The sequence below is a fragment of the Bos taurus genome, chromosome 23, assembly GCF_002263795.3.
Source record: "Bos taurus isolate L1 Dominette 01449 registration number 42190680 breed Hereford chromosome 23, ARS-UCD2.0, whole genome shotgun sequence".
In the NCBI taxonomy this organism is placed as follows: Eukaryota; Metazoa; Chordata; class Mammalia; order Artiodactyla; family Bovidae; genus Bos; species Bos taurus.
In genome coordinates, this window is record NC_037350.1 from 27352569 (window position 1) to 27364920 (window position 12352).

General features: G+C 58.0%; 1 protein-coding gene across 1 annotated transcript; it reads left to right on the forward strand.

Moving 5' to 3' along the window:
- Positions 1-249: 249 nt before the first annotated feature.
- Positions 250-11854, forward strand: LOC781663 (complement C4-A-like). The gene is given in 38 exon segments (XM_059880713.1): positions 250-360; positions 487-527; positions 530-684; positions 871-1072; positions 1262-1332; positions 1415-1503; positions 1689-1751; positions 1753-1769; positions 1950-2046; positions 2186-2291; positions 2401-2502; positions 2504-2534; positions 3198-3313; positions 3424-3600; positions 3727-3909; positions 4031-4216; positions 4382-4540; positions 4798-4924; positions 5098-5172; positions 5658-5855; positions 5949-6060; positions 6152-6222; positions 6491-6630; positions 6742-6951; positions 7181-7232; positions 7332-7421; positions 7569-7733; positions 7736-7777; positions 7955-8030; positions 8191-8347; positions 8448-8561; positions 8644-8815; positions 9026-9258; positions 9333-9500; positions 9880-9939; positions 10781-10874; positions 11057-11169; positions 11402-11854. Coding segments are annotated over 37 exon segments (4287 nt in total). The 5' UTR covers positions 250-295; the 3' UTR covers positions 11128-11169; positions 11402-11854.
- The last annotated feature ends 498 nt before the right edge of the window (positions 11855-12352 follow it).

Consider the following 12352-nt stretch of genomic DNA (forward strand, 5'->3'; position numbering starts at 1 on the left):
CGCTATATGCACAGGCACACAGACCCAGGCAGCAGTGCTGGTGCCCGGGGCATTGGGATGAGAGGGTTAACAGGGAAGGACTCAGTTGAGTCCATGATTCCCTCAAGAGACCCAGGTGTCCGGGGTGCCCCCTCCCAGTTCTGGGTCTGGGGCCAGTTGCAGTTCTTGGTTGTCACGTGGTTTCCCGGCTTATCTGGGCCAGGGGAGGAGCAAGGCTCTGAGTCAAAACTCTGCTCCAAGCCCTGGGTTAACCAGAAAGGAGCAGGCGGGTCTGAACTCCTCAGGTCCTCCAGCCATGAGGCTCCTCTGGGGGCTGATCTGGGCATCTTGCTTCTTCGCCTTGTCTCTGCAGAAGCCCAGGTCCTGGAGGCAGGATACGGAGAGCTTGAACAGGGCCAGGGCTGGTGAGGGGAGAGTGGGCTCAGAGGGTCTTGATTTGGGGGGAAGGCTGGAGGCTGGCTGTTGACTCGCACCTGTTCTTCCCAGGTTGCTCCTGTTTTCTCCTTCTGTGGTTCGCATAGGGGTCCCCCGTCTATGGCCGTGAAACTCCAGGATGCTCCTTCAGGACAGATGGTGAGAGGATCCGTGTTCCTGAGGAACCCATCCCATGTTAATGAGCTCTGCTCCCCGAAGGTGGATTTCAGCCTCAGCTCAGACAGAGACTTCATACTCCTCAACGTCCCGGTACAGGCCTACTCCCTCCCGGTGCCACCCAGCGCCCCACCTCCTGTTCTCCTCTGTCTTCTTGGAAACATCTTTGTCTTCTCATCCCCCTGCTCCCTTCCTCCCCTCCCAGCCCTGTGTTCCTCTGTGTTTCAGTCTGTCTTTTCCCTTCTGCTCTCTCACCCACTCCCTCTCCCTCTCTTCCAGATCCCCCAGGAACAGGCCAGGGTCTGTCGCCTCCATCTGCTCCGCAGAGCCCCCGAGGTGCAGCTGATGGTGCAGTCCTCATGGCTAAGGGACTCTCTGTCCAAACAGACAGACATGCAGGGTGTCAACCTGTTGTTCTCCTCTCGCCGGGGGCACCTCTTTCTGCAGACGGACCAGCCCGTTTATAACCCTGGCCAGCCGGGTGAGTTGGCGCCAGGGCCTCCACCTTTCATGCCTTCCCAGCCACTTGAGTGAGATAACCTGAAGCCCCTCACAGGAAGGCTGCTTTGCAAACATTTGTTCTCCTTCCCTTCGCTTTCTGGGAGGGGGTCTGGGGTCCAGGGCCCATCCTCCCATGGCTCCTGCTCACCTCCTCATCCTCCATTTCCAGTTCGCTACCGAGTCTTTGCTCTGGATCAGAAGATGCGCCCGGCCACTGACATCCCCATGGTCATGGTGGAGGTGAGCCGCCGCCCTCTGACCTTCCTATGGGCCTGGGCTGCTGAACTGGCCTCTGATCGTGACCACTTTACTCCCATTGCAGAACTCTCAAGGCTTCCACGTGTAGAAAAGGGAAGTGTTTGCTCCCTCCTCCATCTTTCAGGACAACTTTGTGATCCTAGACATATCAGAGTGAGCATCTCCTCCCTGGGACATGCCAAAACCTCCCCCGAGCTGTCCACCTACAGCACATGGTCCGATACTGAGCTTCCTCAGCCCCTGGTTCACCCTCCAGTCTCCTCCTAGGGAGTTTGGTGACTGGCTGTCCGCAGACCTCTCACAATAGTGAGCTGAGCCTCTCCTTTGTCTATCCTGAGGCCAGCGATGTGAAAAATCTCAGCCCGATTCTCAGACAGCCTGGATTCCAATAGCAGCACCCAGTAAGGTGAAGAAATATGGTGAGAGCTAGAGACGGGAGGGACAAGCGCTCCTTGTCTGCAAGGAGGAAGGGGTGGAGCAGAGGTGGGGGGTGCAGGGCCAGGGAAGAGAGACGCGGCTGCCACAACCCCGAGGGGAGGGAAATATTTTAAGGGTCCTTTCACGAGAGTCTGATCTGCCCTCCCTTTGCCTTGGGTCAGTTCTCCCCAACTTTGAGGTGAAGATCATTCCTGAAAACCCCTACATCCTGACAACACCTGGCTTTCTTAGTGACATCCAAGTGATCATCCAGGCCAGGTAACTCCCCCTCGCACATGGTCCCTCAGACTGGGCCTGATCCCAGGATGCCCCATGCAGCATGAATGTGCTGTGGAACCCCACTTCCCTCCCTTGCCCCAGGCCTCAGCCCCTCATCCGAATCTCTCCTCCGTGGCAGGTACATCTACGGGAAGCCAGTGCAGGGGGTGGCATACGTGCGCTTTGGGCTCCTGGGTGAGGACGGTGAAAAGACTTTCCTGCGGGGCCTGGAGAGTCAGACCAAGGTAGGAAGGAGGGTTGAGGTGCGTGAGGTGGGTGAGGAGAGTGAGGTGGCGTGAGGAGGTGAGGTGGGAGACTCGAGTCTCATTCTCTGTCCTGTCTTCTTTGCCCCAGCTGGTGGATGGCCAGTGCCAAATTTCCCTGCAAAAGGCTGAGTTTCAGGGTGTGCTGGAGAAGCTTAATATTAGCACTGATGACCTCCCAGGGCTGCGCCTGTTATGTTGCAGCAGCCGTTATTGAGTCTCCAGGTGAGTGGTTTCCCCTGATTATAACCCTGGACCCTCACCTCTGACCTCTGAGCTGACCCTCTGTTCTCTAGCACCAACATCACCTTGCTTACCTTCAACTGGGACACAAAGTCAGGAAAGATGCAGAAGATCGTCTCTCTACAACTGCATTTCTGGGCTTTTTCTGGGAAAGGGCGAACTTCCACCATCTCCATATTGTTTTTTTCACCCATCCATCCACCCATCCATCCAATCCTCATCTATCCATCCATCACCCTACCATCCACCTATCCATCCATTCATTCATTCACCCATCCTGCCATCCACCCATCATCTGCCTATCCAGCTATTCATTCACTCATACATTTATTATCCACCTATCAATCTGGCCATCCACCCTGCCAAACATCTATCCATCACACAAACATCTATGGATCCACCCATCCATCCATCTATTTGACAAACTATTTTTCCATCCACTTATGTCTCTATCCAACCATCCATCCATCCATCCCTTCTCTGTTGACCTCAAAACACATAGAGATGAACAGACGGCAGTTTGTGCCCTGAAAAGTTCAGCCTTGGTGGAGGGAAACACTAGAGCACCCCTTCCCCGCCCCCAGCCCTCCTTTTCCTCTCTTCCCAGGTTTCTGCGTCCACCTCTCTCCATCCTGTATCTTGCAGGAGGAGAGATGGAGGAGGCAGAGCTCACGTCCTGGCGTTTCGTGTCATCTCCCTTCTCCCTGGATCTAAGCAAAACCAAGCAGCAGCTTATACCTGGGGTCCCCTTCCTGCTGCAGGTTTCTTCTGGAAGGGGGAGGATGAGCAGTGGGCGCCGGAGGTGGTGGGCAGGACGGGGCCGCGTCTCACTGACTGCACTCTTCCCTCTGCCCCTCCCTCATCTCCCTAGGCCCTGGTCCGTGACATGTCAGGCTCCCCAGCCTCTGGCATTCCCGTCAAAGTGTCTGCCAAGTTGTTTTCTGGATCGACTTCTAAAAACCGGGACTTTGAACAGAACACAGATGGGAGCGGCCAAGTCATCGTCTCCATTGGTGTTCCTCGGACCATCTCAGAAGTGCAGCTCTCGGTAGGACCCCACCCTCATGGGAGTGGGGGAGCTAGGAGAGAACGTTCCCAGGGTGGCAGGTAGAGGGGGGGAAGCTGGGTGCCTGTGCCCTTTCCATTGATCCTGCGACCTCTGCCCTCTCTCCAGGTGTCTGCAAGCTCCCCCTACCCTGCGGTAGGCAGTCTCACTGTGAAAGCGCTGGTGTCCAGAAGCTCTGGATTTTTGTCCATTGAGTGGCAGAATCCGCGACCTCTTAAAGTCGGAGAGACCCTTAACCTAAACCTGCCAGCCGTGGGCATCAGTGGGAGCTTCTCCTACTTCTACTACATGGTGCGCATGAGGGGCCACAGGGGGGACAGGGTGGGAGGGTCTCAAGAGGAAGGAGCCCTCAGGGTGGGTGGAGGCCTCAGGGCATGGGATGGGCAGTGAGAAGCACCCTGCTCTCCTCCAGATTGTGTCCCGGGACCAGATCGTGTCTGTACATCGAGAGCCCAGGAGCCACCTGACCTCCATCTCCATGTTTGTGGACCATCACCTGGTGCCCTCCTTCCACCTCGTGGCCTTCTACTATCACGGGGGCGTCCCGGTGGCCAACTCCCTGCGAGTGGACGTCCAGGCTGGAGGCTGTGAGGGGAAGGTAACTGGCATCGGAAGAGATGGGGTGTGTGTGTGTGCTGGGAGGATTAAGAGAGAAGACTGCGTGACTGCAAACGGGGTGATTTAGTTTGGGGTGCACTGAGGATGCACAAGACTGAACGAGTTCTCCCCACCCCGACTGCCCCCCACCTGCCACCTCTGCCAGCTGGAGCTGAACGTGGACAGTTCCAAGGCGTATCGTCCTGGGGACACTGTGAAACTCAACCTGAAAACAGAGTCTCGAGCCCTGGTGGCCCTGGGAGCTGTGGACACGGCTCTGTATGCTGTGGGTGGCAAGTCCCACAAACCCCTCGACATGGTCAAGGTTGGTCAGGTCCTCTCTCTGATCCTCCCTTCCCTCCCAGGTTCATCCTCCTGCTGCCCGACCCCAGGCAGGCACTAGAACTCACTCAGCTGGACTGCTGCCACTCCTCCCTTGAGCCTTGGCCCCGGTGGCCTCTGTTTCCACTCTCTGTGTCTCTCTCGTACTTGTGTGGACCCTGCCCTCTAACCTACAGCTGAGTATGCGATCGTGGCCACAGCCACTCTTGTCTCTGCAGCATCTCTGCCTTTTCTGGCCAGGTCTTCGAAGCTATGAACAGCTATGACCTTGGCTGTGGTCCCGGCGGTGGAGACACTGCCCCTCAAGTGTTCAAAGCAGCTGGTCTGGCCTTTTCTGATGGAGACCATCGGACTGAAATCAGAAAGAGTGAGGACAGAGGAGGAAGGGGAGTGGGTGGTGGGAGGATAAGGAGGAAGGAGGGGCCTGAAGGGGAAAGACAGGAAGAGGAGGGGTGGGAAGGGCTGGGCTGGGAGGGGAGACTCAGAGGGGAGGGGGAGGCCCTGCACCCTCCTGCTGACTGCAGTCCTGCTCTCTACTAGGTCTGAGCTGTCCCAAGGAGTCAAAGTCTAGGAAAAAGAGAAATGTGAACTTCCAAAAGGCGATTCATGAGAAGCGTGAGTTGAGGGTGCCCATGTAATTCTCTAGGGCTTCCCTGGTGGCTCAGATGGTAAAGAATCTGCCTGCAATGCACGAGACGCAGGGTTGATCCGTGGGTTGGAAAAATCCCCTGAAGAAGGGAATGGCTACCAGCTCCAGTATTCTTGCCTGGAGAATTCCATGGACAGAGGAGCCTGGTGGGCTACAGTCTATGGGTCTCAGAGTTGGACACACCTGAGCAACTAAGGCATATGCAGTTCTCCACGTGGGCCCGAGGCTCGGGATGCAGGTCTGCCTGTTGGGTCCTCTGCTCCCGATTGAGCCCGTGCTTGGCGTCCGGGCTAGTAATCCTGACACCACAGTTCTGAGGTGAAAGGGAGTGGGGGAAGTGCTCTGCTTTGACCATCCTCAAGTTCCTGGTCTCTCGGGGTGAGTCCTGGTGCATCTAGAGGTCGGCCGGGGATGAGGCGTGCCTCAGGCTCACCCTCACCTGGTCCTGCAGTGGGCCAGTACACTTCCCCCGTCGCCAAGCGCTGCTGCCAGGACGGGCTGACGCGGCTGCCCATGGCGCGCACCTGTGAGCAGTGGGCGGCCCGGGTGCAGCAGCCGGCCTGCTGCGAGCACTTCCTGTCCTGCTGCCAGTTTGCCGAGAGCCTGCGCAAGAAGGCCCGGACCAGGGGCCAGGTGGGCCTGGCCCGAGGTGAGGGGCTGGGTGTGGCCGGGGCACTGGCCGGGGCCCCTGGAGGGTCAGGACGGCCCCCTCCTCACCACCCTCCACCGTGTGCCCCCGAAGCCATGGAGCTCCTGCAGGAGGAGGACCTGATCGAAGAGGATGACATCCCCGTGCGCAGCTTCTTCCCCGAGAACTGGCTTTGGAAAGTGGAAGAAGTGGACCGCTTCTCCCAGTGAGGGCGCGCGTGGGGCCTGGCCTTGTCTCTGGGCTGTGTCGGGGTCCTGCCCAGCGTGGGACCCAGCTTCTCACCTTTCCCACTGCAGATTGCGACTGCTGCTCCTGGACTCTCTGACCATGTGGGAGATCCACGGCGTGAGCCTGTCCAAAACCACAGGTGCCGTCACCCTGCTGGGGCCCTGGGCCTCCCTTTTCCAGGCTCCCTGGTCGAGGCTCCCTGCTTGGTCCTTAGCTCTTGGTACAGGAAGGAAGGGCAGAGACCTGGAGATGTCTGCATGCCGAGCATGGGGACTGAAGCCAGAGAGCAATGGCAGGCAGGGGATGGGTGGGAAGTGGGGGGACCAGGGGCAGGCCCTGCCCCTCACTGCTGGGGTCCCCTGGGTGTGATGCCTCCAGGCCTTTCAATTGTGCCCACTCTATATCAGGCTTGTGTGTGGCCACCCCGGCCCGACTCCGAGTGTTCCATGAATTCCACATGCACCTCCGCCTGCCGGTCTCTGTCCGCCGCTTTGAGCAGCTCGAGCTGCGGCCTGTCCTCTACAACTACCTGGATAGCGATCTGACCGTGAGGCCCCTTGGCGGCTGCGTGCAGGGTGGTGGCGGGGGACTGGGGCAGGTGAGGGTGGGGAGCCTAACTGGGCTGGGACCCTGGCCCTCCCCGTCTTCCTGCCCCCAGGTGAGCGTCCACGTGTCCCCAGTGGAGGGGCTGTGCCTGGCCGGGGGTGGAGGGCTCGCCCAGCAGGTGCAGGTGCCCGCGGGCTCTGCCCGGCCCGTTGGCTTCTCTGTGGTGCCCATCGCAGCTGCTGCCGTGTCCCTGAAGGTGATGGCTCGAGGATCCTTTGATTTCCCTGTGGGGGACACAATATCTAAGATTCTACAAGTCGAGGTGAATGGAACACCCTTGAATCTAGGTCCCCAGCTCCCAGATTCATCCCCTGCTCTGGCCCTCTCCCTGCAACAGGGCTGAGGCCACCCCCAAACCCAATGCTTTGGTCCATTGCACTTTCCATAATCCTGGCCCCACTGTGTCCCTGAAGTTCCAACTGCAAGTCCTGAGGAGTGTGCGCTGGGAGGGGCAGGCTGTAGCCTCTCACAGCTCCGTTTCCCCTCCACAGAGAGAAGGGGCCCTTCACAGGGAGGAAATAGTCTATGAACTCAACCCCCTGGGTGAGTGACCTCCACTCACAGACAGCAGTGTCCTGGAGGTGGGAGGGGACAGAGGGCGTGGGCAGCAGGACAGACCGCTGACTCCCATCATCTTCCCAGACCCCCGAGGCTGGACCTTGGAAATTCCTGGCAACTCTGATCCCAATATTATCCCTGAAGGAGATTTCAAGAGTTTCGTCAGAGTCACAGGTGGGCGTGTCCTCCAGTCCCTTCCCAGGGGCTTCTCTTGGATTCATGGGAAACCTGGGAATTTCTGTTTGATCCTGAGACTCCATGACCCTCCGACCCTGGCCCCCGGACCTGCTCTCTGACCCTCCATCGTGTCCCTCCCCATAGCCTCGGATCCACTGGAAGGGTTGGGCTCTGAGGGGGCCTTGTCACCGGGAGGCCTGTCCTCCCTCCTGAGGCTTCCCCAAGGCTGCGCGGAACAAACCATGACCCTGTTGGCTCCAACACTGGCTGCTTCCCGCTACCTGGACAAGACTGAGCAGTGGAGCATGCTGCCCCTGAGACCAAGGACCACGCTGTGAATATCATCCAGAAAGGTTCTGAGTGTAGCGACTAGCAGGACTGGGGGCCAGGGGAGGGCAATTAATGGAAGCTGGGCAGCCCGGGTGGTCAGAGCAGGGAAGAGAGATTCGGTCCCCAGTGGAAATGTTGAGCGTAGCCTGGCCACAGCAGTAGGGAAGTGGGTGTGATCTCAGCTGCCTCTCCCCTCCAAGGCTACACGTGGATCCAGGAGTTTCGAAAAAGAGATGGTTCCTACGGGGCTTGGTTACATTGGGACAGTAGCACCTGGTGAGTTTGGGGGAGTGTCCTGGGTGTATGGAAGGGGCCAGGGCTGGTGGGGGCAGAGCCAGCTACTATGGGAGGGTAAATAGCCAGGAGCCACCAGGAGTGGGGCCTCCCCTTTATCGGGACCAGTGGTTATCCCTAGCAATGCCTTCTTCTCCTCTAGGCTCACGGCCTTTGTGCTGAAGATACTGAGTTTGGCCCAGGATCAGGTGGGCGGCTCTGCTAAAAAGCTGCAGGAGACGGCCACGTGGCTGCTGTCGCAGCAACGGGATGATGGCTCATTCCATGACCCCTGTCCTGTTATCCACAGGGAAATGCAGGTATGGGGCTGGGAGGCTGGGCCAAGGGCATAGGAGGGAAGAGTAGCCCTGCCCCTCCCCACTCATGGTTGGTGCCTCCTTTTCTGCCCACTTCAACCAGGGAGGCTTAGTGGGAAGCGATGAGACTGTGGCGCTCACGGCTCTTGTGGTCATTGCCCTTCACCACAGGCTGGCGGTCCTCCCAGACAAGCATTCTGAGCACTTGAGTAGAGTGGTAAGGCAGCTATGTGTCTGCCCTTCGCTGATCCCTTTCCTCTCAGAAGCCCAGTCCACAGATCTCCCCCAACTTTCTCCAGGAAAATTCCTTCTCAAGAGTAAACACCTTCTTGGGTGCGAAAGTAACCTCTGGGCTCCTGGGCTCCCACGCCTCCGCCATCACGGCCTATACCCTGTTGCTGACCGAGGCCCTCGAGGACCTGCGGAGAGTTGCCCACAACAACCTCATGGCCATGGCCAAGGACATCGGTGGTGAGGGGGTCCTGGCAGTGAACCTGAGGCTTGGGAGAGCGAGACCCCTGAGCATGTCCAAAGGGAGAAACGGAATGAATGGAGGCCCTCGGAGGGAATCAGAGCATAAGCAGGGGTTACTGGGAAATTAGGAGAGATAAAGGGGGGGCGTCAAAGGGTCAGATGACTAAGATCCTCCCCTGTTCACCTGTGGGTCTCCTTTCACTCCAGATAAGCTGTACTGGGGCTCAGTCACCACTTCTCCAAGCAACGTCCTATCACCCACTCCGGCTCCACGTAGCCCAGCAGACCCCATTCCCCAGGCTCCGGCCCTGTGGATTGAAACCACGGCCTACGGCCTGCTACACCTGCTGCTATGGGAGGGCAAGGCTGAGTTGGCCGACCAGGCTGCATCCTGGCTGACCCGCCAGGGCAGCTTCCAAGGGGGATTCCGCAGCACCCAGGTAGGGGCTGTCCTGGGGTTCTAGGGTGGCTGGTCCTGAGCCCGAGTACCTGAGTCCCGGCCCATTTGCCCCAGGACACTGTTGTGGCTCTGGACGCCCTGTCTGCGTACTGGATTGCGTCCCACACCGCCGAGGAGAAGGGGCTCAACGTGACCCTGAGCTCCTTGGGCCGCAGTGGGCTCAAGTCCCACGTGTTGCAGCTGACCAACCACCAAGTCCACAGGCTGGAGGAGGAGCTGCAGGTGAACCATGCCCTCACCTGGGTGACCGGGACACCTGGGCCTCCCTCGGCCAGGCCAGAAGCCATCCCATCTTCCTCACCCCTGCTGAATCCCTATGGCCCCTCTTTCTGATAACAGACTGATAAGTCTGTGGGAAGACTTACTGGCTCTGTGAGCTGTAGCAAGTCACCCAACCTCTGAGCTTCATTGATCTGATCTAAAAATGATCCATGCAGAATCTACAGAGGGTTTAGGAGATGGTGGAGAGAGAATGCAGGTGAAAGTAGAAAGTGTTGAGAAGAGAGGTGGGGAGAGGAGGTGGAGTTATTTTGGTGGAGGAGGTAAGTTGAAGCAACAGTGTGCCCTTCTGACATCTCTTTCCCTTTTGTGCTTGTGAAAGTTTTCCCTGGGAAGCAAGATTAACGTGGAGGTGAGAGGAAACAGCAAAGGAACCTTGAAGGTGAGAGCTGGTGGCACTGGGCAGGCAGGCCCATCAGGGTGAAGCCGGGGTGTTGAGTGGGAGACCTGCGGGCAGAGCTCATGGTCTGGGCAGGAGGAAGAGGCCCCTGGGTTGCGGTTGCCTGTGCTCTGTCCTGGGCAGGTGCCCCTCACTCTGCTCTGCCCTCTTTCTGGGCACCTGTGGTCCCCTTCAGCCCTCAGTGCTGATGCTCAAACACTTGGCCCCTCAAGCCAAGTGTCTCCCCTGAGCTCTGAGCCCCTGTGTCCCACAGCACCTTAGACGTGGTTGAGCCCCAAACCCCTTCCTCCTCCTGTGTCTCCTTGTCTGACTGACAGTGTCCCTTCCATACAGGAGCCCAGCTGCCACTGCAGAGGCCATCTTAGTGCCCCCTGCTCCATCCTAAGCCTATCCTCATGACCCCAGTAACTCCTCGTCTGCTTTCACCCCAGCCATGCCCACCTCCCCAGCAGGACAGGTCCTTGCATCTATACACATCTCCTGGCCCTGAATGTCCTTCAGGTGCTTCTTGTCCCCCATGACACACTCATTCTCCTCCTCCAAGCTTCTCCTGGCAGCCATTCCTGAACTTTTCTCTGTAGCTTCTTCAGTGCATGTGTACAGTGCCTGCCCCCATGCCAGGACCCTGCTCTGCTCTCTTTCTCACCCAACACCTCGGCTCCTTTGTATTTTTGGACTGGTCTGGGAGGTGGATGGGAATGGGCAGAGGGCCTCGAAGCTCTTAGCCCAGGAGCTAAGGGGTCCAGAGCCTTCCATGTGGCTCTGGAGAGAGGTCTGTGGCCCCAAAGGTCCCATGTCCCCTTCCCACCCCTTGTTGAGCCAGGTCCTTTGCAACTACAATGTCATGGACATGACGAACACGACCCGCCAGGGTCTTCAGATTGAAGTGACGGTCATGGGCCACGTCGAGTACACGAGTGAGTGTTGGGGTCACAGGCTGTGGGTCTCTGAGGGGGTGGTGCCAGGGCTGAGCCACAGTGCTGTCCCCTCGCAGTAGAGGCGGAGGAGGACTACGAGGACTAAAGTAGGAGGACTGTCCAGCCGGGGATGACCCCGAGGCCCACTCCCGGCCCATGACACCTCTAAATCTGTTTGACAGGTGGAGGAACTACTGTAAGACAGAGGCTGCCAAGGCGGCCAACGAACTGGAACCCAGGGTGCATCCAGTGAACCAGGCAGGGGGACCCAGACAACAGGCACGTGTCTCCACAGGCAAGTCTGCGAAGGTGGGGCTGTCAGGCATGGCCATTACGGACATCACCCTCCTGAGTGGATTCCACGCCCTGCGGGCTGACCTGGAGACGGTGTGACCAGCCACCCAGAGGGGCCGCCTGTGCCCCAGGAGCCCTGTCCCATCCCCGCAGCAGCCCCAGCTGCTGAGCCCTGTCACGTGCAGGCGGCCGGGGGCTTTCTCCTTGTGACTCCCGGCTCCCGTTCCCCACAGCTGGCCTCCCTCTCCGACCGTTACGTGAGCCACTTTGAGACCGAGGGTCCCCACGTCCTGCTGTACTTCGACTCGGTGAGCAAGGAGGGTGACAGAGGGGCGCACAGCTGGCACTGGGTTTCCTGAGCTCGTGTTAGGAGGATTCCCAGAAGGCAGGTGTATCAGCAGCTACTGCTCTGGGAGAGACCTTGTGGAGTGAGCAGGAAGGCAGGACAGGAGGGGGTCAGAGGCTTGGCCAGGGAGGTTCCCCGCTGCCTGCAGGGAGGCGGGGCTGAGCCCCTTCGGTGGCTTTGGGCCCAGTGCCAGTCAGCCGGGGAGGGCTTGAGAGAGCGCCTTTCATAAAGCTGAATGTATTCAACTTGAGGGACTGCTTCTTTTTCATTGACCTTCTCTTTCTTTTTCTATATAAATGTGTATTTTGTCTTTTTTGAAATGATGGTGATTTTAGATGAATTGTTGTTGTTGTTGTTTTTCCCATGGCCACCTTTGACTAACACATAGTTATCAACCCTCTGATGGCCCTCAAAAAAGTTTTTTGAACATTTACTGTAACCTCTCAGAGAAAAATGTGAAAAAGGCGTGTTAATACTGTGATACCATTCGTCAGGCGTGTTAAGACTGAGATACAACTGGCCAGGTATTTGTGCGTCAGGGAGACCCTCCCTGCGCAGTGTGTGCAGAGGGGAAAAACCCTGTTAGCTTGAGAAGCCAGGCAGAGGAGTCTGGTTGAACACAGTGGAAAATGAGGAAGATGTCAAGTCAGGGAGCTCACCGTGCAGCTTAAGAAGGAAACTCACGTGGGATACCAGGCTGAACTGGACCAGTGTGGGCATGAGGAGAAGGATCTTGGCCTAGACATGAGCGGTGGAGTCATAGAAGGCAAGCAGAGGGCTAGCACTTGCTGTTACCAAGCAGAAAAGGGAGGCCTTAGTTGTATCATTGAGGCTATTG